A 26,576-nucleotide genomic window follows, 5' to 3' on the forward strand; every position below is an offset into this window, starting at 1 on the left:
CAGGTCTATAGACATGGGCGAGGTGTGTTGGGGGAGGGGAGGGCACCAACCCTGGTGCCCCTCTGCTTACAAGAGGTCCTCCAGGCCCAGCTGCATGCCCTACTGCCCTTTTGGCATGTCCTGTGTGGTCAGGAGACCTCTGCAGACTTGGCACAGTACCCAGTGAAGCCCTTGTCTGTGCTCAGGGCTAGCAGACACAGGCAGACAGACATTTTCTGCATGGGAGCGGTGGGTAAGCCTGGGTCCCGTCCCGGGTGCCATGTCTGTGTTGTTCATCCTCGAATCCCATTTGGGTTCTGACCAGACCCTTCTAGAGGCAGGGTGGGATTTCACTTGATCCACAGCTTGCTAGCCTCATGAACTTTCAGCAAAGGCTTCTTTCTCTAGCAGGCCCGAGGCTGAGGCAGGCAAGGGTGGATGAGAAGAAGAGACAGACCTCTCAGGGGAGTCAGGCTGTAAAAACCACCAGTCGTTACACGGTCGGGCATGTTAGGTTTCTTGTGCGTGTTCCTCAGTTTATCCCTGGCACAGATTGAGACATGTGCTGAAATTGAGGTTGGAGCCTTGTCTCTGGAGCAAGACAACACAGCTCTGTGTGGGCATGGGACAGCCTGGCAATGTTTGCAGAGTTCGCCGTGAGGGCGGGTGTGGGTTGAGTCTTCTGTGCTTGTTCATTAGCTGTGCTGCTCTGGGCCCCAGGCTCCTGACTCTGCCTGGGACTGCTATTCCTAGAGCCCCGAAAGTGGCCGCCTGTCCTCTGCATGAGGCTTCAGTCTAAATGCAACCCTCACCCCACCCTCCGTTCACTTTGTGGTACTAGAGGTGGAACCTGGGGCCCACAGCTCTGAGTGCCACATCCCAAGGCTCTCGTTGCACAGCAGGTTAGCTGAGCTGGCTCTCCTTGTTTCCTTTCTCTTAGAACACAAGTTCAGTGCCAGGTGGACCAAAGTCATGGGCACAGCTGAGTGGAAAGCCAGTCGGACACGAAGGTGGTAAGTGGGCATGGGTGGCTGGGCTGAGTTTAATATTGGCTGTTAGAAATGTTCCGCTTGAGCTGGGCAGAAGAACCCCAACTCTGGCCCTGATGGTCCTCCAGGAGCTGTGCTGCTGGGGAGTAAATACTGCCAGCGTCCCGTCCCGTCCCCATCCTGTCGGTCGCTGACGTGGTACCACCCCAGTGCAGGGAGCAGCTGCTTACCGTCATTCACCCAGAGCCTTTGGAGGATTGGGTGGAATTGGTTACTGGGAGTATCCTGACAGGCAGTAAGATCTGAAAAGGTCGTCAGTCCACTGTGTGGAGCTGTTCGCAAAAGCGAAGGTGAAGGTGTGGTGCACTGCAGGATGAAGCGTTCAGAGCAGTCCAGTAGCTCCCAAGGCAAGGTCTGACTGGGTGAAGTAGTTTAGGGGAGTCCTGTGCAGATGTGCACAGTCCCTGCAGCTCTGGAGGAGCTGAGCCCAGAGTCAGCAGGTAGGGTTTTTTTTTGTTGTTTATTTTTTTAAGATATACATATATTTTTATGTCTTTTTTTTAAAAATTTATTTATTTATTATGTATACAGCATGTATGACTGCAGGCCAGAAGAGGGCACCAGATCTCATTACAGATGGTTGTGAGCCACCATGTGGTTGCTGGGAATTGAACTCAAGACCTCTGGAAGAGCAGTCAGTGCTCTTAACCTCTGAGCCATCTCTCCAGCCCCTATTTTTATGTCTTATGGATGTTTTTTCTGTACAACAGAAGAGGTCATCTGATCCTACGAGACTAGTTACAGATGGTTGTGAGCTACTGTGTGGGTCCTGGGAATTGAACTCAGGACTTCTGAAAGAGCAACCATCTCTAGCCACCAGCAGGTGGTTTCGAGAGCACCAGGAATTGAGATTTTTCTTTTCTTTTCTTTTTTCCCCCATTTTATTTATTTATTTTTCTATTATCAGCTTGATACAGTATAAATTCTTATCCTAATAGTGAAATGTTTCATTGAGGCTTGTCCAGTAATTGAGTAAAACCAAAACTAATTATAAGCCACAGTCATCCTAGGGTCCCTCCTGCTGTGTAGCCTCCCTGGTTCTGTGAGTTGCAGTCTGATTTTTTTTTTATATAGCCTCCCTGGTTCTGTGGGTTACAGTCTGATTGTTCTTTGTTTTATATCTAGAATCCACTTATGAGTGAGTACATAACATGTTTGTCCTTCTGGGTCTGGGTTACCTCACTCAGGATGATATTTTCTAGTTCCATCCATTTGTCTGCAAATTTCATGCTGTCATTGTTTTTCTCTGCTGAGTAATACTCCATTGTGTATATGTACCACATTTTCTTAATCCATTCTTCAGTTGACGGGCATCTAGGTTGTTTCCAGGTTATGGCTATTACAAATAGTGCTGTTATGAACATAGTTGAGCATGTATCTTTGTGGTATGATGGAACATTCCTTGGGTATATGCCCAAGAGTGGTATGGCTGGGTCTTGAGGTAGATCGATTCCCAATTTTCTGAGAAACCACCATACTGATTTCCACAGTGGTTGTACAAGTTTGCATTCCCACCAGCAGTGGAGGAATGTTCCCCTTGCTCCGCATCCTCTCCAGCATTGACTGTCATTAGTGTTTTTGATCTTAGCCATTCTGACAGGTGTAAGGTGGTATCTCAGAGTCGTTTTGATTTGCATTTCTCTGATGATTAAGGATGTTGAGCATTTCTTTAATTGTCTTTCAGCCATTTGTGATTCTTCTTTTGAGAATTCTGTTTAGCTCTTTAGCCCATTTTTTAATTGGATTGTTCAGTATTTTGATGTCTAGTTTCTTGAGTTCTTTATATACTTTGGAGATTAGTCCTCTGTCAGATGTGGGGTTGGTGAAGGTCTTTTCCCATTCTGTAGGCTGTCTTTGTCTTATTGACCGTGTCTTTTGCCCTACAAAAGCTTCTCAGTTTCAAGAGGTCCCATTTATTAATTGTTGCTCTCAGTGTCTGTGCTGTTGGTGTTATATTTAGGAAGTGATCTCCTGAGCCAATGCATTCAAGAGTACTTCCTACTTTTGAATTGAGATTTTTCTATATGAAGTTTTTTTTTTTTTTTTTTGGTTTTTCAAGACAAGGTTTGTTTCTCTGTGTAGTTTTGGAGCCTGTCCTGGATCTCATTCTGTAGCCCAGGCTAGCCTCGAACTCACAGAGATCCACCTGCCTCTGCCTCCCGAGTGCTGGGATTAAAGGCATGCACCACCACCGCCCAGCTACATGAAGTCTTGTAGGATTCTTAGCTGGTGTATTTCTGACAGCGCTGACCAGTCAGCAGCCACTGCCTGTGAGAGAGAGATGACGACGCTAGGGATAGCTCCACGGTGCAAACTGTTGGAACCTCAAGTTGCTCACTCTTTGGGGAAGCAGCCCTGGCAGCCGGTTTTACTCTTGTCCTCTGCCCTGGGGTACCTTCCCACTCCCGTGTGTCCCTGTCAGCCAGGGCTGTGCCACACTTGAGCTGTAGTTCATGCTACCTCCAGTGGCTGTGGATGGCCAGCACAGAGGACATGTCTGTGGCCGGAATCCACGGTGGACAACCCCGTACAGAGCTACAAGTTAGTGCCGCAGGGTCTCCCAAGGAACTGCAGACATGTCCAAATGTGTGTGGCCTCACTCTGGGGGCGGCTCAGCTACACACCATGAGAGCACTTTGCTGATGGAGGTGAGGTGAATTGTGAGAGCAGAGAGGGTAGGCAACTAGAGGTCTTCAGAGAGGCTGCAGGCAGAGCAGCGACCACACTGTCAGCTGGGTCCTACCTGTCTGTCCTCTATGCAGGTCAAGTGTTGTGTGTACGCATGCGTCCATGCGTGGGTACGCAGGCATGTGGTGTGTGTGCATATGTAGCAGGCTTTTTTTTGGACCACCAACCAGCTCCCAAAGAAAGACACAGAGACTTAATATTAGTTATGAATGCTCAGCCTTGGTTTATGATTGTCCCACTAGCTCTTACATTTAATTTAACCTGTTTCTCTTCATCTATGTTTGGCCTCGGGGCTTTTTACCTTTCTTTCATTCTGTGTGTCCTACTCCATGTCTGTCTGTCTGGCGGCTGCCTGGCTGGCCCTGGCGTCTCCCTTTCTTTCTCCCTTGATCTCTCCTCCCTTCTCTCCTGCTTATTCTGTCTGCCTGCCAGCCCCGCCTATCCCTCTACTGCCTAGCTCTCCACCGTTCAGGTGCCTTAGGCAGGCAAGGTAAAGCAGCAACCATCTTTACATTAATTAAACAAATGCAGCGTAAACAAACGGAACATATCTTTACATAGTTAAAGCGATATTCCACAGAATGCCTATGTACGTGTGTGAAGACCAGAGGATAATTTCAGATGTCATTCTTCGTGAGTAATCTGCCTCGTTTTTAAAGATTTATTTATTTATTATGTATACAGTGCTCTATCTGCATGTATGCCTGCAGGCCAGAAGAGGGCATCAGATCCCATTACAGATGGTTGTGAGCCACCATGTGGGTGCTGGGAATGGAACTCGGGACCTCTGGAAGAGCAGCCAGTGCTCTTCAGCCTCATTTTTTGAGGCAGGGTCTCTCTGGCTTGAAGCTCACTGTCTTAAATCCCTCTCTGTTGCTATGACAAAACACCATGACCAGAAGCGACTTGGAGAAGGAAGGGTTTGCTTTAGCCTACAGCCACCATGAACGGAAGTGTCAGGGAGCTCCTGGCGGGAATCCAGGCGTCTGGAGGCAGAGGTCATAGAGGAATGCTGCTTACTGCCTCGCTCCCCCTGGCCTGTTCAGTTCGCCTTTTTATATATGATCTGCCCAGGGGTGGCACTGTCACCCAGTCAGCTGGGTCCCCTACAGCAATCAGGAAGCAAGAAAACACCCCACAGACTTGCCTCTCGGCCAGCCTTACAGAGGCATTTTCATAGGCTCCCTCTTCTGGTTATAAATGGCACACCATTATGCCTGGCTGTTGACTTTTTAAAAATTGTGTGTGTGTTTGTGTGTGTAAGGGCAGATGCACAGGTGCCGCAGTGCACACACGTGGAGGTCGGTCAGAGGACAGCTTCCTGAATCAGTCCTCATCCTCCACCGTGTGGAAGTGGCTCTTCTTGCCATTGCATTGCGTACACCAAGCCTGCTGGCCCACGAGCTCCTGGACAACTCTGTCTGCCTCCTAGGGAGTGCTGGATTACAGATCCCTGCCATTGCATCCCAGATTCTCACATAGATGCCAGGGATCTAAACTCCTCAGGCATGCATCGAAAGTGCTAGGGCAGAGGTCAAAGGTGTGTGCCCTTCCCCTTTGCGTGGCCTGTCCTGACCACCTTGGTAGAGTGCCGATATTGGGTAAGGAATGTAAAGTGCTGAAATCTTAGGGATACTAGTGTGCTGGTGGGAGGCTGTGAGTTACCCCGGCTGGAGGCTGTGAGTTACCCTGGTGTCTCTTATTTTTTCTTTTTGTTTTTTTGAGACGGTTTTTCTGTATAACAGCCTTGCTGTCCTGGAACTCTCTCCTTAGACCAGGCTGGCTTGGAACTCACAGAGATCCGCCTGCCTCTGCCTCCTGAGTGCTGGGATTAAAGATGTGTACCACCACTGCCCAGCTGCTTTTCCACTCTTAAACAATCCACAATCCCATGCCTAGGGAGTAGCACTACCCACAATTCCTGCCCAATTAACATAATCAAAATTATCCCCCACAGACATGCTCAGAAGCCACCCTGATCTAAACAGTCCTTCCTTGAGACTCATTCCCAGGTGATTCTCAACTGTGTCAGGCTGACAGTTCAAATCAACCACCCACCTTTTACCATTTCTGTCTGGAGTGGGGTTTAGTTGATGTCCTCACTTGGCAGGCTGCCCTGCCCCAGCCTCTCACTGAGTAGTGGTGAGCAGGCCTCTGTCTGGCACTACTGCAGTGACCCCGTCCGTTTCCCTGGCTCAGCCCGTTTCAGTCAGCAGGTGCCTATGGACTGAACTGAAAACCTAAGGGTGTGGCTTGTCCCTACAGGGCGGTGATTGACACAGCAGGACAGTGGTGTGGTGCTTCAGTTCAGCTGTATGGCGCTCAACATGGGCTGTATAGTTGAGAGAGGACCACTTCCCACCGCGGACCTTAAAGGACCATTTTCCTCTGTTCATTCATGAGGTCACAGGATCTGTGTGTCAGGGGTGAAGTTAAAACAGGGCTGCTCCTTCTGAAGCGTTGGGCGTGAGCAGTCAGTGACAGTTGTAGAAGGAAATGGTCTTGGGGTTACACCAGGACCACGTTCGGCTTGGCGGGGCTGGGAGCAGCTGAGGAGGTGAACTGCAGTCGGGAGCTGAGTCTGTGACGTTCAGAAATTATAGGCCACAGCCTTGTGGGGGCGTCTGTGGGCGTGGCCCCATACAAGGCAGTTTTCTTCAGGAGCTGATCTCGCTTATGGACTGTGCTTACTCACCACCCGGGCAGGCACAAGTACCAGGTGGCTCCTGTGGGGTGGAAAGGGACAGGTTGGAGCAGAGGTGACATCCTGCCCCTCATCCTGCCAGCCCGAGGACAGCAGAGGGGTCACCCTTACTGACCCCCAGTGCAGATGCGCCAAACACTGCCTACCTGCAGCCACCCCAGCCTTGTGGGGCTAGGAGAGCTGTCCCACTCACTCTGTGTCTTCTCTGCCTCTCCTGACAGGTTTAAGGGCCTCAAGCCGACTCTTATCCTTCTCTCCCGAGGAATTTCCGACGCTGAAAGCAGCCGGAGGGCAGGACAGGGCTGGCAAAGAAAAGGGCGCCTTCGATCTGTCGTATGGGCCAGGACCAAGCCTCCGCCCTCAGAGTGAGTGAATGGCAGCTTTGCCCTCGGGCCCTCACTGGGCACCAGACCCCTCTCTTCCTTTCCCCTTTCCAGGTGGGCCCCAGCTGCTGGGCCTAGGTGGTTCAGCACGGAAGCCGGTTGCTAGCTTGACATGTGCATGTCCTGACTGCCTCCCTGGCCTGTCCCTCCCCCCTGTCTCTCGTCCCTCTGGCTGAACCAGGTCTTGTCACCGTCCATGTACCATCTGTTATTACGTCCCCTAAGCTGGGTCACCGGTGCTCCCTGGATACATACAGGGAGCCACTGGCTTAGTCAAGTCCCCGCTTCCATGACCTGTCCCCAGACCCTTGTGTGTGCTGATTGTCACCCCAGGAGCTGTGACAGCTTGGCTTCCACCCTCCCCATCCACATCAGAACTGACCAGTGTATTCACAGCAGCCAGCACTGGGTCCTCTCTAGTGCTGGGGTTAGGGAAGGCCTGTGTGTGGTGCTTTGCCAGCAAGCCTGTGGTGTGAGGTTCTGGTGTGGAAGATCTGGGTTTTCTATTTGGCCTGACCAAGGAAGCCGAACTACATCCTGGGTTCGGTCTTGAAATTCAAGGGCTTTTGTCTGCCTGCCCTTACAGTCCCAGGTCCTCTCCTGCTGATGAGGATCAGAGGCACTGTCCTGAAAGCTGAGTGACCGCCCTGCCACTCTGCCGAAACATGGACTTTGCTGAGAGTACACAGTGCTTAAGTGGGTAGTTAAAGGTTCAGAAGAGTCCTACCCTAAGATGGGTTACCCGGTATGCAGTGCTCAAAGTGGGTAGTTAAAGGTTCAGAAGAGTCCTACCCTAAGATGGGTTACCTGGTGGGGCTAAGGTGTACAAGTAGAAGCAGCTTTGAGATCAGGTCTTTCTCTTGAGAAGGTGAGAAGCAGTTGGCTTAAGGGGTGGTCTTGGCTTCCTAGGATAGCAGCAAAGTTGGAGCAGACTGGTGGGCTGGCCCCCATCCTGGCTGGCTTTTTTCTTGGGGGTGCCAAATTCCATGTCCTTTCCTGTCTCAGCTCATAAGCAGAAGAGAATGGAGAGGAGCCTGGAGGTGTGGCCCTCTGTGTGGCCCCCACACTAGTACCTTGTATGTAGTTTCCCTTCGTGCATTGTGAGTTATCTGCAGCCAGCCACATCTGCAGGCCACTGAACACCATTGTGAAAGGGAGACATGTTCACACTGCTAGTGTTTGTCTTTTGCAAATGACTTATAAATTAATCTTAAGTCTGCATAAGAAAAATCAGTCAGGCCAGGCATAGTGGCACACACCTTTAATCTCAGCCCTTGGGAAGCAGAGGCCAGTGGATCTCTGTGAGTTCGAGGCTACCCTGGTCTACATGGTGAGCTCCAAGCCAGCCAGGGATATATAGTGAGCCCCTTATTTAAAGAAGAAAAGTCAGTCTGTGTTGGTTCTGGAGTGTGCCTCTTTTGGTAAGTAGGCTCATAGGGATTGTCATCATGTAGCACACTCTCACAGGGAAAGATAACTATCAAGTTTTTAAGTTTTTAAAAATTTTATTTTGTATGTATTTGTGGGGTAGGGGGACACACATACCAGAGCACGCAGGTGGAGGTCAGGGTACAACTTGGGGTCCTGGGGATCGAACTCGGGTCATCAGCCTGGCAGCAAGTACATTTACCCACAAGACTCCAACTGCACCAGCTCCATCCTCAGGTTTTTTCTGTGAACTGAGTGTGTGTTCCATGCATGCTGCACGTGATCACATGGTACCAACATTTCAAGCTGAGACTCACTGGACAGTGTTGCAGTCAGCCCAGAACCAAAGCATCCTGTCAAACGGGCTGTGGTGTAAAAGTGAGCCTGTGTCAAGAGTCACGCTGGCCTCGATGTGTGGGACAGTGTTGGCTGTCCTGTGTCCCCGAGTTCCGCCCTCTGGGTGGGTGTGGTGTTGGCCGTAGAGGCGCTACTTTTCGCTGGTGTCTGTCTGAAGTGGAGCTCTCTGTGTTTCTCAGTCATATATCCGATGCCCCTCAGGAAATGCTAGCTCACTAGCTCCTGCTCCCCACTCACCCTGACAGCACTTGGATTTTCTCTCTTCATTGTGATTCTTTTTTTGTTTTTAAGTAAGGGGTCGTGTCCACTGGCCTCAGAACTTTACAGATCTCCTCCCTTTCTTTTGTCTCTTTCCAATTCACAGATGTGACGAGCTGGAGGGAGGGTGGTGGGCGAAACATCATTTCTGCCACATCTCTGAACACCTCCCCGACAGAGCTGGGCAGCAGGACCTCCAGTGCGGGAGATGGAGCCCCCTCCTCGACAGGCACCAGCGACTCTAAGGACCTCTCTCTCCGCCCGGCCCAGCCCATCCGCAAAGGGGCCTCACAGTTCATGGGACACATTTACCAGCCTCCCACTTACCATGACATGCTTCCTGCTTTTGTAAGTCTTCAGAGCATCTTGTCCCGAAGCTAATTGTTCTTTCTGTCCACCAGAACTGGCTAAGGTCGCTCAGCCTGAGCTCTCTGTCAGGATAATAGCCAGAGACCACTGTGGCCTACAGCAGAATCCACTGCCTTTTTCCAGTCTACCGCCTCTGGGGCTTGGATGGTGTAGCTTTGGTTCTTCAGAGAAAGGAGAGACAGATGTAGCCTTATTGAACCCAAGGCAGATGGAATGGTGTGCCGGATTCATGAGAAACCCTCTCCAGCCTTCTCTGTGCCCTTCCACCATATTCCCTTTCCAAAGTGAAGTCTTCCTGAACGTGTAATTGGAACCATCGCCAGAAAGTCCGACACCCCGATGTTTATGTTTCAGATGTGTTCACCACAGTCATCAGAGAACCAGGGTACGGTGGAACGAAGCTCCTTCCCCCTTCCTCAGCTCCGCCTGGAACCCCGGGTTCCTTTTAGACAGTTCCAGATGAATGACCAAGATGGGTAAGGCTGTGAGCCTGTGGTCCTGTGTGTCATTGTATGATGTGAATGTGCTCTGTGCTCTGTAGAGAGAACATCCTGGTGTTGGCGTGGGTGGCAGGGGATGGGCCTGGCAAGGAGCTTGGGTTACAGTGTTAAGTCCCCACTGCAGGAGTTTGGCAGTAACTATGGTGGGGGTAGCAGTGAGCTTTGTGGCGCTGTGGATGAAACAGAACCCTATCTAGAATGTTTTTTATTGTTCATTGCATATTTCTTCTAAAAGGAAGTAATATATAGATAGATAGATAGATAGATAGATAGATAGATAGATAGATACTCAAACACCAGACTGCAAGGGGAACCTGTTTTTGGAAAATGACTGCTTCCCCTTGTAAGTCATGTGACCCATCTTTCTTTTCTGTCTCATCAGGAAAGAAAGGTCCGGCCTGGCGCGCCCAGTACGCCCACTGAGGCAGCTGGTGGAGCGGGCACCACGGCCCACTATCATCAACGCAGAGAACCTGAAGGGCCTGGATGATCTGGACACGGATGCAGATGATGGCTGGGCAGGTGGGTGTCAGGAGGGACAGCAGCCGTGTGGCACCAATGTGCTCTGTTCTTGGAGAAGACAGACTCGCCGTGCCTGTGTGTGCAGTCAGACCAGAGGGCACTCTCTGGCCAAGTGAAATCTTCTTTTGGTCTGTGCTCTTAATCGTAGAGCTCTGGGAGATTGTGCTATTGAGCCTTTAAAAGGACTTGTGGAATTACAGACATTTACTACTTCGTCTGGCTAGAAATCCTCCATCCCATGCTGAGGATTAAACCCACGTGCACTGGGCTGTGTGCTTACATAGCTCCAAGGAGCTCCGCTTCCTTGAGAAGGAGAAGAGTTTTCTTAAGTTACATTTCTTTGTTTACCTGGGCTACAGTATGTGCATGCCGGCCTGCATTCCTCTGTCATGGCACACCTGGGGTCGGAGGATGTCTTGGGAGTTGGTTTTCTTTTTGCCAAGTGTGTCCTGGTGCTCCAACTCCGGTCATTAGCCGTGGGGACAGGCACGTGACTATTTTGCGGACCAAGCCCTGCCTTTTTTGAGGCGTGGTCCTGCGCCAGCCTTCTAAGTGCTAGGGTTACAGGTGAGAGGTACCCACCCCTACGGCTTAACCCTGAGCCATCGCTTTGGTCCAGCAGTTCTCAACCTATGGGTCTTGACCCCCTTGAGGATGGCAGTGTTAGGAAAGTTGGGAACCACTGCTTCAGTCTGTTTTCCTTTTTAGAGACAGGATCTTATGTACCCCCAGGCTGGTCTCACACTCAGCACCGCCACCTTGTTCCGCCACCTCCTCAGTGCTGGATTAACTGCTGCCCCACCTGCTCCTTGGTCAACAGAGTGTTGGCCCAGTGGGGGTCATACGGTTTCTATTTTTTCTTTTTTAAGATCTATTTTTGTATTTTATGTATTTGAGTGCTCTATTGACTTTTTGACAGAGGAGGGCATCAGATCCCACTGTAGATGGCTGAGAGCCACCATGTGGTTGCTGGGAATTGAACTTACGACCTCTGGAAGGGCAGCCAGTGATCTGAGCCGCTGAGCCATCTCTCCAGCCCCACAGTTTCTATTCTTATTGGCATGTTGATACTTGTCAGTGCTTTTATATATCAGCAGATTCTGTCGGCTCCTGTGATGTATCCATGTACTGGGCTTTATCCATTTAGAAGTCTCATTAAGAGCAGTATCTTAAACCAGGTGTGGTGGTGCACATTTTAATCCTAGTACTGCTAGTTCTGAGAGGTGGAGGCAGGCGGATCTCTGTGAGTTTGAGGCCAGCCTGGCCTATAGAGTGAAGTCCAGGACAGCCAGGGCTACACAGAGAAACCGTGCCTCAAAAAAAAAAAGAGCAAGAGAGAGAGAGAGGAGTATCTTAGGAGCTCTAGAGAGATAGCGGTGGGGGGGGGGGGGTTGGGTTGGGGATTTAGTTCAGTGGTAGAGCACTTGCCTAGCAAGCACAAGGCCCTGGGTTCGGTTCTTAGCTCTAGGGGAAAAAAAATAGACAGATGGCTTGGGTTAAGAGCACTGGCTGCTCGCCGGGCGGTGGTGGCGCACGCCTTTAATCCCAGCACTCGGGAGGCAGAGCCAGGCGGATCTCTGTGAGTTCGAGGCCGGCCTGGGCTACCAAGTGAGTTCCAGGAAAGGCGCAAAGCTACACGGAGAAACCCTGTCTCGGAAAAAAAAAAAAAAGAGCACTGGCTGCTCTTCCAGGACCTGGATTCTGTTTCCAGAACCTATATGGCAGTTCTTAACCATCTGTAGTTCCAGTTTCAGAGGATTCAACACCGTCTTCTGGTCTCCACAGTCAGGCAACACACACACACACACACACACACACACACACACACACACACACACACACAAATCTATGCCACTATGGTGGCACAGGCCTTTAATTCCGGCACTCAGGCAGAGGCAGGCGGATCTCTAGATCTCTGTGAGTTTGAGGCCAGCCTGATCTGCAGAGTGAGTTCCAGGACAGCCAGAGCTACACAGAGAAACCCTGTCTCGAAACCAAAACAAAAGAAAAAACCAGAAACAAAAATAGGGGTTGGGCATGACTAGAGAGAGAGAGTGCAGAGGTGAAGAGCACTGGCTGCTCTTGCAGAGGACCTGGGTTCAATTCCCTGCACCCACATCAGGTGGCTCACGTACACCAGGAACTCCAGTTTCTGGGTGTCTAAAGCCCACTGACCTCCTTGGACTCCTGCATGCATGTGGTACACATAAACTCAAGAAGGCACACACACACATCCATAATCAATACTTAAAAAGAAAGAAATGCACATTATTTAATAGGCTGGAGAAATGGCTCAGTGGTTAAGAATATCTCCCGTTGCAGAGGCCCCACCTGTGACTCCAGCTCCAGGGGATCTGGTGGCCTCTTCTGGTTTACATGGGCACCTATTGACACACATGATAATCATTCACAAAGATACACGCACACATGAGTAAAAATAAAAGAAATCTTTCCAAATCACCTTTTGCTTCCAGTCTGAATATTCTTTGCCTTCCTTGAGGGCAGTGATGTTCCCTGGTGTTCAGCAGTCCTGTTGACTATGATACTGGCCCTTGAGACGTTCCCCTTGACGTGGTCTGGCACCTTTGCCGAATGTCATCCATGTCAATCCCTGTCGATGTTTATTTCCATGGACAAGTTCAGCTGTGCCAATCATAGTAAATCTTAAACTCAGATAGTGTGAGCTTTCTACCTTGTTTCTTTGCAAGTTTGATTCCTCAAGTTCTTTACTGGTCTCTGCAAATTTGGATTCCACCCTGGCAGTATTTACGAAGATCCTGCTTCTGTGTCAAGTTCAGCCATTCTGTCTTGACTCCTCAGTTCCAGGGTCCCAGTGAGTCTCCGCAGGTCTGTCCTTTCTCATTAGTGTTCTGTAGTTGTCAGTAGAGAGAATCTTCATTTTAAGGATTATTTTATTTTTGATTATGTATCTTGTGTGTGGCTATGTACACCTGAGTGCAAAAACTCTCTGAGGCCAGAAGAGGGTGTCAGATCCTTTGGAGCTGTATTTATAGATGGTTCCTGGATACCAAACTTGAGTTCTCTGCAAGAGTAATACATCATCCTAACTGCTGGACCCTGTCTCAGGTCAGTAGAGAGGATCATAATGTTTATTGGTAATTTTATTCATATTCCTATTAATCTATATGTTACCACATGGTTGTGGCATTACCGGTCTGCTGGCATCTTGTTACTCCTTTGGTGGTGGCTGGCGTCTCTCTCCCAACTCTGCCCTTCTTCTCCCTGTATCTCTGCTTGGATGTCCTGCTTGCCATAAGCCAAAACAATTTTATTATCCAATGGGAGTCACACATATTCATAGCATGAAAAAGACATTCCATAGCACTTCCCCTTTTTTGTCTAATCAAAAAGGAAGATTTTAATTTTAACATAGTAAAATTATATATATATATATAATATATATTATGCCGGGCGGTGGTGGCGCACGCCTTTAATCCCAGCACTCGGGAGGCAGAGCCAGGCGGATCTCTGTGAGTTCGAGGCCAGCCTGGGCTACCAAGTGAGTTCCAGGAAAGGCGCAAAGCTACACAGAGAAACCCTGTCTCGAAAAACCAAAAAAAAAAAAAATAATATATATTATATATAACAGTAGTTATCAAGCAAGAATTATACTTACAATATCTAGTCTATTTGTATTTGGCAAAATTAAAGAAAATATTCTGTTATCTATCCTATTTTTGTTGAGTCTAAAGTTTTATACCTAATTTATCTTTTATCGTGTCTAAGGAAAACTAAATATAACTATCTAGTTTCAACTCCATCAAAGACCCCAGAAGGATATTATATTACCTGAGTAAACAGGGAGTGTGTGGCAAGCAACTTCCATAGTTCTAGAAATGATAAAGGCATCTGGCTACCTGGACAGTCCTCCAAAGATTCTCTGTAGGCCTAGAGTCTCTGGCATAGCTTTCAGTGAAGCAGGAAATTCTAAGGGCTTTTCCTCCCATTCTGGCAAAGTTCGTCAGTCACTTCTCCCCGTGACCTGTAGTATGTCTGGCAGTTTCTTCTGTGAAGCAGGAACCTGAAGGACCATCTCATCTTGCAAAATTCAATGCTCACCTTCCTATGGGTCCTGCATGGCCAGTTTATATAGCATCCTGTCAAGCAGTTGAGGCAAGGGCATTTTTTTGCCCAGTGGCTAACTTTTGCCACAAAGAAAGCAAATTCCATAATGAGTTTCTTCGATGCCCATCATCCTCTTTGAAGTAATTGGTGCTGCCAGGAGTAGACGTGTCTCACTGTCCAGAAAAGTCCAAGTTCTTAAAACATTTTAAATGCCATATTCTGTAGGTCTTTGAAGTGTTTGAAGATTACCTACCTAATTGAAATATACCTTTGTATACCTAAAAATCTTAAGTAACATGACTATAAGTTTGATTATCATAGATGACTAATTATTAATCTGTATTTCTTAGTTATACATTACAATTTTAAATGAGTCGCGTAAACACAGTACCTTAAACAGGAGTAGAAATATATATACAGTATTATAACAAAATTAACTTTAAATTTGTATCAATAAACTAAAATCCATAGCAATGTAAAACATTTCAAACAAGTTGTTGCTCTTTAAAAGGAGATTCAATAATCTACCCTTTCATCCTATCCTATCTATATCCTCTTTTCTTTTTTTTTAGAAAGATTGCATTTATAATCAACCTCCTTTAAATAAAAATAAACATTCATAAACAATATTTTCGCAATTTGGACATACCTTCCCATACTATTTCCTGCTTATTAGGGGTGCTGTCAATCTTATGTGGGTCCTGAGAAAATTAAGAATTATAGTTAAATCTTGCTGTAGTAGTCTGTGAGGCTATATCATCTCAGCTAGTTGCCTTGAAGCTGTTTTGGATGTTGGATCATCTGGGCTATGGCTGTCTTTCAGGGAGTCTTGGTTGGTCAAACCACATTACTCTGGAAGCAATCCACAGGTTCTCATCTTCTGTGGAGACAAAAGCAGAACCTCTTTTCTAAAGCAGCGTATCCTTAGACACAAATTTTGAAGTCAAGATACCTTTAAAATACATATTTGTTTAACTTAGTAGCTCCTACAATCAAATGTCTCTCTGCAGTTAAAAATCCCAAAAACAATGTAATAATATGCAGTATCCAGATTCTTTGTGTAATTTCTATCCTTAAGGTGGCTTAATTTTCGTATGATTCTTACTGTCTTTTTAAAGATTTTATTTTTTGAAACTATTTATTTCTTTATATAACTGCCTATAATCCTTTTCCTCTCTCTTCCAAGTCTATGTACATTTTTATACACCCTGTACACCGTTTAGAGTTTTATTCCATCTGAATCTGTCTTATTGTGAATCTGTAATCATTTTTTGACCATTGATTTAAACTGCAGTGTGGCTAAGACCGCAATGTGGCTAGGACCACAGTGGCAGCCCTAACCGCTGGCTCCGCCCACCTCAGCTTCCCAACATGGCGGAGGTACGTTTATCGCCAACTCTGGGAAAGAGTGCGTCTGTGCCTGCATCCTGCAGCATGTATCCCACTGCAGGGCTTAAAGGTACCTCTGTGTACCTCGGCAGGACTTGGCCATGCTGCTTAGCTCATGGCGGCTGGCGGCCAGCTCCATCTGGCAGGCAGCTGTGGGGTCTCTACACTGCTGCTGGCCTGAGACTGTGAGACTAGGAAGCCCAGTGTGGCTCCGTTTCTGTGCCTTCACAATCTTTAAGCTTTCTTAGGTCTATGTGGCTCAATGCCCAAAGGTGAGTGCCATTATCCTGTGGTGGTAATCTTAGACATGTGGGCTGCTAAGGGTAGAGGATCCCTTGAGACCAGCCTGGGACTATAAACAAAATTCTGTCTCTTTTTCACAATGGTAGTAGGAGCTTGGGTGAATGGCTTAGTTAATAGTGTTTGTCCAACCTGCAGAAGGCAGTAGGCTCAATCTCCATCCACTGTATGGATTGGCTGTGGTGGCCCGGGGTGGTAAGGAGATGGGACTACATAGCAAGTTCAAGGCCAGCCTGTGACACATGGAAATGTCTCCTAAGTAAATAAAGATGACAGTTTTCAGGTTCTTCATGTTTGTTTAGTTGGTGGTTGGTTGGTTGGTTAATTAGTTTTTCGAGACAGGGTTTCTCTGTGTAGCCCTGGCTGTCCTGGAACACACTCTGTAGACCAGGCTGGCCTTGAACTCAGAGCTCCGCCTGCCTCTGCCTCCCAAGGGCTGGGATTAAAGGTGTGTGCCACCGCTGCCCGGCTTGGTATTTTATAGTTTAGATACTGCTATAAATGCAATTCTTTTTTTTGTTTGTTTGGTTGGTTTGGTTTGGTTTATTTAAGATAGAGTTTCTCTGTGTTGCCCTGCTGTCCTGGAACTCACTTCAAAGACCAGGCTGGACTCAAACTCACAGTGATCCACCTGCCTCTGCCTCCCTCTGTGATTTAAGGTGTGCGTCACCACCGCTCGGCTGAGTGTGGGGTTCTTATCTGGGCAAATCAGGAATGAAGAAAGGGAAGTGCCCAGCTGGCTCTCTCTCCCTTTTCCTTCAGCCTGGGGCTCCGGCCCGGGGCCTTGAAGCCCACATTCAGTGTGGTCTTCCCTCCTTATCAATTCACGAAGTGAGACACCCCAAATTAGGCCTCACTAGTGCCCTGGCATTGCTTAATCAAGTCAGATTGACGATCAGAAATGATTTTCCTGCTCCTTGGTATTCATTTTATGTATTTATTTTAAAGGACGTGCTTTTTTTTTTTAATTATTGGGACATTTCTAAGTTTTTACTTTGATTTAAAGGTAAATCAAAGAACATTTTCTGTATGGTTTTAATTCCATTCAGTGTACTGAGACTTGTCTTGTTTATGGCCATATAACCCTGAGCACACTAATCTCCTCTGATCTCAACAAGGTTAGGCCTGATTAGTACTTGAATGGGAGACTTGTGGGCTTGTTTGTTTTTGAGACAGGGTTTCTCTGTGTAGCCCAGGCTGTCCTAGAACTTGCTCTGTAGACCAGGCTAGCTTCAAATTCAGATGTGTCTGCCTTTGCCTCCCAAGTGCTGGAATTAAAGGCGTGCGCCACCACCCAGTGAGACTTGTTTTATGACCAGGACGATCTGTCTTGGAGAGCATCCCAAGTGTGCTTGAAAAGCTGTGTGTAATAGCCAGTATAGTCGTGTGCTGGAGGTGTCCTTCCTGACTTAGGTACTTACTGTGGTTCCGTTCAGGTCTATCCTGGACTGGACTGTAATATATTAAACCTCTGCTCTGATTGTGGATTTGCATATGTCTGTCTTTAAATCTCTTGGGCTCCTGATGCGTTTATTTTGAAATATGTTGGTATTTAACCTCTTTGCTCTGCACGTTTGCATACCTCATGGTATTTTCTAGCTGTTTTTTGGCTTGGCTCTCTTGTGCTTTGTTAATGCTGTCGTTCTTTAGTTAATTAACTCATCTATTGGTGTGTGTGGTGTATGCTGTGTGGTTTGGGTGCATAGAGGTCACAGGTTGACATAGGATTTCTTCCTCACTTTCTTCTCTACCTCATAAACTTTTTTTTTAATTTTAGATTTATTTATTTATGTGTATGACTGTTGTGCCAGCATGCATGTATATGTACTAGGATCCCCTAGAACTAGGGTTACTGATGGTTTTGAGTTGCCAGATGAGTGCTGTGAGCTGAACCCTGGTCCTCTGCAGGAGCAACAAGGGCTTTTAACCACTGGCTGGGTTCCATCTTTGTCCACCCCTCAGTGCAGGGGTTATCGGCATGCACCGGTATATCCAACTTTTGTGTAGATGGTTATAGGCGTGCACCGGTACGTCCAACGTTTGTGTGGATGGTTATAGGCGTGCACCGGTACGTCCGACTTTTGTGTGGATGGCACTCAGTCCCTCGTGCTTGTGAAGCAAGCACTTTACTTACTGCCCCATCTCCCTGGTCACCCACATTCATTTTTATGGCCAAATAATATTCTACTGTGTGGACCGACCACATTTGTCCATCAGTTACGGACACTTTCCCTGCCTGTGCCAGTCACGGTGGGCTAGGACAGTAGAAATCTCTCTGTCAGAGTCTGCGTTGGAGAGGCAGAGTCCTGTCTGGTTATGCACATCTTACTTTCTTTTACCTTGAGTTAGTTTCAGGCTAGGTATAGTAGCACATGCCTGCAACCCCGGCACTCTGGGGGCAGGCCCGGAGAACTGTGAGTCTGTGAGAGTCTGGGTTACATAGGGAGAATTTCTGTCGGGGGGTTAGTATTGCCCAGCCCATCACTCTTACAGGAACCTAGGAACCCTCCCTGGTACCTGCAGGACTATGGAGGGTGGCAGCCAGGGGGAGTGAGCTGCCCATCACCTCAGTTGGGGCACCACAGGCTCAACTTTCAGACTGTCTTGTGGTCCCCTGGGAGACACTGTCATCCTCACGTCTTCTCGTCTTCATGGGCCCTCTTGCTGTTGCAGGCCTCCATGAGGAAGTGGACTATTCCGAGAAACTGAAGTTCAGTGACGATGAAGATGAGGAGGAAGTTGTGAAGGATGGGCGGCCAAAGTGGTGAGTCCTTCAACCCAGCTGCCAGCATGGGGCCGTCAGAAACCTACACAGCTTGTTACTGATGCTGCATGGGGTTCACGGTGCCAGGAGCGCTTCTTGGTTTCCATAGCAACCTGCGGTTTCAGGGATGAGGTCTATACAGACAGCATGCAGCAACCGGCCAAGATTTGCATTCGGGCCCGGGCTCTGGTCCTTCCTCCTCTGCACCCAATCTCCCAGATCGTTGATGGGTGTGGCACCCTGAGAAGCTTTTGTTGGAAGCCACCTCAGGCCCTGCTTGGTTAAACCAAGAACTCTCCCGGCTGCGCTCTTCCGTAGTGCACCTGGGAGGTGCAGGAGCAGGTGTGCAGATTGGGTGCATCCGTTCTGCCCCTCTTTCCTTCCTGGGTCATTCCCATTGGACTAGGGTTACCTAATGCCCTTTGGAAAATGCAACATTATACTCCAGTTCTTTTAGAGGGTTTGTCTGTTTTTGTTTTGTGTTTTGAACGTTTATTTTTATTTTTTATTTATTTATTTATTTTTTGGTTTCTCGAGGTAGGGTTTCTCTGTGGAGCTTTGCGCCTTTCCTGTAGCTTGCTCTGTAGACCAGGCTGACCTCGAACTCATAGAGATCCACCTGGCTCTGCCTCCCGAACGTCTATTTTAAAATTGTGTGTATGTGTGTGTGTGTGTGTGTGTGTGTGTGTGTGTATGTGTGTCTGTGTGTGTGTGTCTGTGTGTGTGTGTGTATCTGTGTGTGTGTGTGTGTATCTGTGTGTGTGTGTGTGTGAGTGTGTGTGTGTGTGTGTGTGTGTGTGTGTGTGTGTGTGTGTACATACATGACCACAGGTGCCTGCAGAGAGTAGAGGCTTTGGCACCACTGGAGGCTTCCAGGATGTACTTGGAGTTTCTGAGTCTCCTTTGACATCTTTTGATTTGCTGCGTGTATTATCAGCCCCGGAAGCTTTTCCTCTTTATCTCTGGGGCTCTTGGGACCAGCAGCCTTCCTTGTCTGGCCCCTAGGGGACGGTCAGTGTGTCTCCTTCCTTTGGCCTGCCTCTCATGGCTCATCCTTCACATCACCTTCCTCCTAAAATCCTAGCTGGTTTCTGAGAGGCCAAGACCATTTCTCAGAGGTCAGGGCCGCGGTCCCTAGCAGCTGTTTCTCTTCTTTTTTTTTTCCTTTTTGTAAAATTTTTTTTAAAAATTTGAGACAGGGTCTCAACTCTGTAGCCCTGGCTGTCCTGGAACTCAGTGTATAGACCAGGATGACCTCAAGCTCACAGAGGTCTTCCTGCCTCTGTCTCCTGGGATTAAAGGCGTGTACCGCCATGCCCAGCTTTGCTAGCAGTTGTTAATCTTTCTATCTTCTTACGTGCCTCTCCAGCTACCTGTCACAGGGTGTGTGTGTGTGTGTGTGTGTGTGTGTGTGTGTGTGTGTGTGTGTATACACACGAGTGCACGCGTGCGCAGTAGGCATGTAGGTAGCTATCCTGCCTGTCTTTGCTGACGGCTTTCCTGACACCTGTGCATATATGACTGGTTGTGTTTGGCCCTGCTCAGCACACCCTCTCCCTCCCCCAGAGCCTCAGTGCAGCCCTGTTGGGGACTGTCTCCTTTTCTACACTGGTGTACTTCCTGGGTTCTCGTTGTTCACTGGTGGTCGGCCTTTTCCTCCTTTGCAGAGCTCTGGGTGGCACTTGTTCTGGCAGAGCCGAGGAGGGAGCTGGAGACTGAGGCAGGGTCCCAGCCTTGCCCTCTGTCTCCTTGTGGCAGCTCCTCTTACCTCTCTGAGGCCGGGTCCAAGCACATTAAGATTTTATTAATTTTTATTTATGTGTATGGGTATTTTGCCTGTATATATTTCTATGCACCACATGCATGTAATGTCTGTGGAGGTCAGAGAGGGCATTGGATCTCCTGGAACTGGAGTTACAGGCAGCTGGCTATGAGCCACCATGTGGATGCTAGAAATTGAAGAAAAACTCAACAGCTCTCCAGGCCTGATTCCCAGCTCTTTCAATGTGAGCGAGCAGGCCTGGTCTTTGCCATCTAGGATGGGGGTGAATTAGATGTCTCCTGGGGCTTCATGAGAGATGGTGACTTGGTAAATGCTGGCCTGAATTTCGTAGTTCTCAGGTAAAGGATGTGAGTGGGGTGTTGAAGGGAATTAGTCTGTAAATCGTGGTAATAGCTGGCTGCAGAATTCCCAGCGGCCCCTGACCGGTGAGGTCAGACAGCCCTAGCTGTCTGGGGAAACTGAACAGTTGTTGTTTGTCCTAGGAACAGCTGGGACCCCAGGCGGCAGCGGGAGTCGTCACTGAGCTCTGCAGACAGCGCTGATGCCAGGCGCACTCAAGAGGAAGGAAAGGACTGGGGAGAAGCAGGGAGTGTGTCCCGCGCTGTCCGGAAGGGGCCAGAGCCGCAGCCTCCTTCCAGGAAGCTTCACAGCTGGGCGTCTGGCCCTGACTACCAGGTATGGGGGCCCAGGTGCTGTGCCTTCCTGCTTCCCTGGAACCCTGGCGCGTGCTGTGGACTTGATTGCATGCTCGCTCTTGCTCTGCCTCTTTCTCTCTTCCTTCCTTCCTCCCTACACATGCACACGCGCGCACACACACACACACATACACACACACACACACACACACACACACACACACACACACCCAATCCAGCCACTGTCCTGAGAGTTTGTACTATGTTGATGACAGTGGCTGGGTTTCCAGAAAATGCCGGGTCACGTTTCTTCTCTCTTGTTCTCCCTTTCTTTTTTATTTATGTGTATGTGTTGACACACACGTTATGGCATGCATGTGGAGTTAGGTCCGAGGATAACACCACCTTTGTGAAGTTGGCTCTCTCCTCCCACCTCTACACCGTTTCCAGAGATCAGACTCACATTGTCAAGCTTCAAGACAAATATTCTACCTCCTGAGCTGTGTGGCTAGCCAGAGTTTATGGAAAACTTGGAATTAAATATAAAGACTGACTGGGCATGGTAACACATGTCTTTAATCCCAGCACTCAGGAGGCACAGATAGGCAGGCGCTCCATGAATTCAAGACCAGCCTGGTCTGTATAGTAAGTTCCAGGCCAGCCAAGGGCTTCATAGTGGGACCCTGTCCTCCATTAAAAAAACAAAAGATGAAAACAGAGCTGTTCGCCTGGCTGGCTGAAGAGGGCGCCACCTCCCGGTCAGCTGCTCTCACTGCAAGCTGAGCTGGTATCACCTTCTGCCCAGACACTGGTGTTTTTTAAGAACCAGAATCAAGCCAGGAAGCGCGTGTTGCAACCTCGCTAATGGCACATCCACCAGGCAGCGATCCTGCTGAAGTCCTTCATGCATGAGCTCACCTGTTATCACTGCGACTCACTTTCCCACGTTCTCATGGCCTGGGTGCTTTGGAAGAGGGTGAGCTCCTCAGATTGGCTTGCTCTGGTGCTTGCTCCTGGTCAGGTCCAAGGCTTGGCCAGCTTCCCTGGGCTGTTTTCTGGACTCCTCCTGGCTCTGGTGACTGGCACTTTGATCTCTTGGTGAATGTTGGCGATGTTGCCAAGGCTTACATTGGACAGTCCCTTTCTCTCCACTGTGAGTGATGAGGAATGTGGGGAGGAATGAGGAGAAACATTGAGACTGGCTAGCCTATTTGTCATGTCAAAACATGGTGTGTGTCTGTATGTAGGATATGTGTATAGGAGTACGCATGTGGAGGTAGAGGACATCTTCATGGAGTCAGTTCTTTGTTTCTCTCTTGATCAACGGCGTGTGCAGCAAGCACCTTCACCTCCTGAGCTGTCTCATTGGCCATTCATCATCCTTTCAATGTATTCATTTATTCCAGCAGCTGATCAGCTCCCATCATCTGGTGTGAAGATGGAATTGTCTTTGTGTTCACTTCTCTCTTTCACTTCCCTGTTGTGGGTCCTTGCTTCTTATCTTCTTTTGAGATCTTCTTACTTCCTGAGGACTAACTCCTTAAACTCACCGAGATCCAGGTCCTCTGCTGTCCCGGTCAGTTCTCCTAGGAACTCTTCGTTCGTTTGAGTGGCGGGGAACACTTAGACACTGTGCATGCATGTATGAGTGTGTGGGTGAGTGGGCGTGCATGAGTGTGTTTGTGCATGCGTGCGCCTGTGCAAGAGCTCACATTCCACCAGATGCCTGTGGAATTCAGAAGACAGCTTTGGTATCCATCTTTGCTTTCCACCCTGTTTAAGACAGAGTCTTTGTTGGTTTCTGCTGAGTTTGCCAGGCTAGCTGGCCTGAGCGCTTCTGGGCCATCTCCTGTCTCTGGTTCCCGGTTCCCTATATGGGAGCGCTGGGGTCCAGACACTCAGGCCTTCCATCTGCCTTTTCCAGTTCCTCACACTTGTACAGTAAGCACTTTAACCCATGAGCGTCTTCACAGCCCCTCATTACATACTTATAACTCCTTCCTCCCACGGCAGTCACGTGTCCCTAACACTGATGCCCACTGGTTGGCTCCTTCGTGTGAAGTTTCCGTTGCACAGATGCCCTCCAAGTCCTCAGAGGTGTCACCTTTACTCTACATTAATTTCCATGCCACGCCCTGTCCTATGGTTGTCCCAAACCAATCCACCACTCAGATTGCATGCCTTGCACCCTGCAGGGCTCCGGCCACCCACAGATTCTGTGACTCCCCGGCAGCTGACACACACACACCTTTCTTGCCACACCCAGTGATTGTGGGTGAACACATGTTGGAAAAGAGAAAGGCACTGTTTGGAATCCTCTTGGGAAACATGTTGTTTTTGGCTCCTCTGCCTCATCATGCGCAGTGAACAGGCTTTTTTCTCCTGTCTTCACTGTGTGACCGGCACTGTGTGACTGGGCACTGTGCTGGCTACAGAGCCTACAGGTGCATCAGACATCATGCCCCCCCCCTCCTGGAGATCCCAGTGCCGAAGGCTTCGCAATGACCCTGGACCCTTTCAGTCTGTTTAGCACTTTGGCAGGAGGTAATCAGGGTTAAGAATACATGTGAAAAAAAGAAAAAAACAGAAAATGAACAAAAGGTAGGTTGTCAGGATGGCTCAGTGGATAACGGAGCCTGCTGCCAAGTCTGAGGACCTGAGTTCAATCCCCAGCACCCAGATAGTGGAAGGAGAGAACTGACTCCCAAAAGTTGTTGCATATAACACGCACACACACACACAAATAAATATGAAATTCTTTTCTTTTAATGTAAAGGCTTGGAGTGTTGGCCCAGGTGTTAAGTGTGTTTCCCGCTCTGCCAGTGTACCTGAGATCAGTTCCCAGCACCCCACTCTGCCAGTGTACCTGAGATCAGTTCCCAGTACCCCACTCTGCCAGTGTACCTGAGATCAGTTCCCAACACCCCACTCTGCCAGTATCCCTGAGATCAGTTCCCAGCACCCCGTTCTGCCAGTGTACCTGAGATCAGTTCCCAGCACCCATGTCCAACAGCTCACAGCTGTCTCCGGGCTCTGATGCCGCCTTTTGGCCTCCAAGACACCAACCAGTACTCACGTGCAGATACACACATATGAACATTTTCTTTCTTTCTTTCTTTTATTTTGGTTGATTTGTGAGATCAGGTGGCTTATCGGGGAATCCGTGAAATGGTCAGCGGATAGCCGTTTCCAGAGCAGGGCAGATGTTCTGTTTAGTCGCGAAGTGAAAGAAGAGTAAGTGGTGTGAGGGGCGTGTCCGAGCTTACATTGGAGTGGCTACTCTGGCCTCATTGGAGTTGCATCTGCATCACGAGAAATGACCTTTTAAGAGGAAATCTAACTATCACCAGTGTGTATGTCTTTCTGTGAGAAGTGATGAGCCAGTAGCCACAAGAGAAGGCAGGGCCTTGCCGTATTCTGTTTGTCTGTCTGTCTCTCTCTCTCTCTCTCTCTCTCTCTCTCTCTCTCTCTTTGGTTTTTTTGATTTTTTTGAGACAGGGTTTCTCTGTGTAGCCCTGGCTGTCCTGGAACTCTAGACCAGGCTGGCCTTGATCTCAGAGATCTGCCCTCCTCTGTCTCCTAAGTGCTAGCATTGAAGGCATAGGCTGCCACCACCCAGCCCTGTTGGACCGTCTTTGACCGTGGCATACACCTGTCTGGCCACCATTCAAAACAAGCACTCTCTTTGTGTGGCTGGGAATGGCTCCCCTCCAGTGGTTTCTGCTCCTTTGTGCCTGCAGCAGCAGCAGCAGCATTGGTCACTCCCTGCAGACTAGTGGGACGTCTCTCTGGTGTTGAGTTTTTCCCAGGACACCCTCAACACCCTGCTTATGTTGTACAACCAGCAGGAGACTCAGGGATGGAGAAACTATCCAAAAGACATGTTTGTAGTCATGCCTTCTCATTAATGTACAAGCATTGATCTGAGGTCAGACTGTAGGGGTTACGTAGTCATGGTGGGGCCCCCTGTGGCCCTTGGAGTCATTGAGTCATTTACTGTTTTCCTGGTTTCGGTCTCAGTGGGAGGGAGGTAGCCATTGTCTCAGGCTTCCGAACCTCGTTCCCTCCTTCTTTTGGCAGAAGCCCACAATGGGCAGCACGTTCCGACAGCAGTCCTCTGAGGACAAGGAGGACAAGCCACCCCCACGGCAGAAGTTCATCCAGTCAGAGATGTCGGAGGCTGTGGAGCGAGCCCGAAAGCGCAGGGAAGAAGAAGAGCGCCGGGCCCGGGAGGAGAGGCTGGCGGCCTGTGCGGCCAAACTCAGGCAGCTGGATCAGAAGTGCAAGCAGGCCCCGAAGGCCAGCGAGGCCCCGAAGCCTGTGGAGAAGGAGGGCCCCCGGTCCCCGGGCATCGAGAAGGCCTCCCCACAGGAGAACGGCCCTGTTGTCCGCAAAGGTGAGAGGACTCCCTATCCCCTGGTGGGGAGCCTTGAACCATCAGCCCCACATTCTGACTATAAAGTAGCTAAACCTGTGGCTGAATGCACATTCTAATGGGGAAGCATCAGTCTGTTGAAGTGTAGGCCCGGCTGGCTGTGGTGACACACACTTTCAATCCCAGCACCCAGGAGGCAGAGACAGGATCCCTGAGAGTTTGAGGTCAACTGCTCTGCATAGAGTTCCAGGACATTTGGATACACGGAGAGACCCTGTCTCAGACACGCACACACATGCACATACACAAGTGTAGGCTTGGGGACTTGTGTGATTATAGCTCAACTTTTTTTTCACTCTGATTGTGTGTGTGTGTGTGTGTGTGTGTGTGTGTGTGTGTGTGTGTGTGTGTATGTGTGTGGTGTGTGTGCCTCAGAGTATATATAGATATGTGGAGGTCAGAGGGCAACTCTGTCCTGATTCTCTTCTACTTTTCCTTGGGTTCAGAGGGTTGGACTCAGGTCTCTAGGCATATACTGTTAGTCAAGCCCTGTTGGTGGTATACTCGTGATCTCACTGAATTCTCACACAAGCCCCGTGGAGGAGGCAGCCATGGCTGCTCTCAGTACTTACAGAGAATTCTGGGCAAGGGAGGCTGAGCAAAGGGCTCAGGTTGCCCGCCTGTGGCTGCTGTTTCGTTCTGTCTGGTGATGAATTTGTAGTAGTCAGTCTCCCTCGTCAGAGTCCTGTATACAGCTTCACCACAATCATGTACAGTTCTGAGCTGACTCAGCATCCTCACTGGTGGTTTTTGATGCTGGGGTACAACCTCCTTACTGGCTTTGTGGGGAATCCGCAGTCTGGTGCCCAAGGAACACTTGATGCAGGCGGCTGGACCTGCGTCCCTGGTTCCCCAGCGGAGTGTATGTAGCCAAGACAGAAGTATTTGCTCTTCACCACACAGTTGGCCCAGTTCCTGTGAGTTCACTGTGCCGTTTCTTCTCCTGC

General features: G+C 49.0%; 1 protein-coding gene across 1 annotated transcript in view; it reads left to right on the forward strand.

The window, feature by feature from the left end:
• Window positions 1-26,576, forward strand: part of Prrc2b (proline rich coiled-coil 2B) — a 94,151-nt gene that overhangs the window by 42,467 nt on the left and 25,108 nt on the right. The window contains exons 5-12 of the mRNA XM_059260044.1: window positions 920-992; window positions 6,642-6,785; window positions 8,953-9,194; window positions 9,570-9,691; window positions 10,098-10,237; window positions 18,686-18,776; window positions 21,042-21,234; window positions 25,275-25,590. Of these exons, the coding sequence (XP_059116027.1) occupies window positions 920-992; window positions 6,642-6,785; window positions 8,953-9,194; window positions 9,570-9,691; window positions 10,098-10,237; window positions 18,686-18,776; window positions 21,042-21,234; window positions 25,275-25,590 (1,321 nt within the window). The remainder of the gene's footprint in view (window positions 1-919; window positions 993-6,641; window positions 6,786-8,952; window positions 9,195-9,569; window positions 9,692-10,097; window positions 10,238-18,685; window positions 18,777-21,041; window positions 21,235-25,274; window positions 25,591-26,576) is intronic.

The sequence above is a fragment of the Peromyscus eremicus genome, chromosome 4, assembly GCF_949786415.1.
Source record: "Peromyscus eremicus chromosome 4, PerEre_H2_v1, whole genome shotgun sequence".
Taxonomy (NCBI): Eukaryota; Metazoa; Chordata; class Mammalia; order Rodentia; family Cricetidae; genus Peromyscus; species Peromyscus eremicus.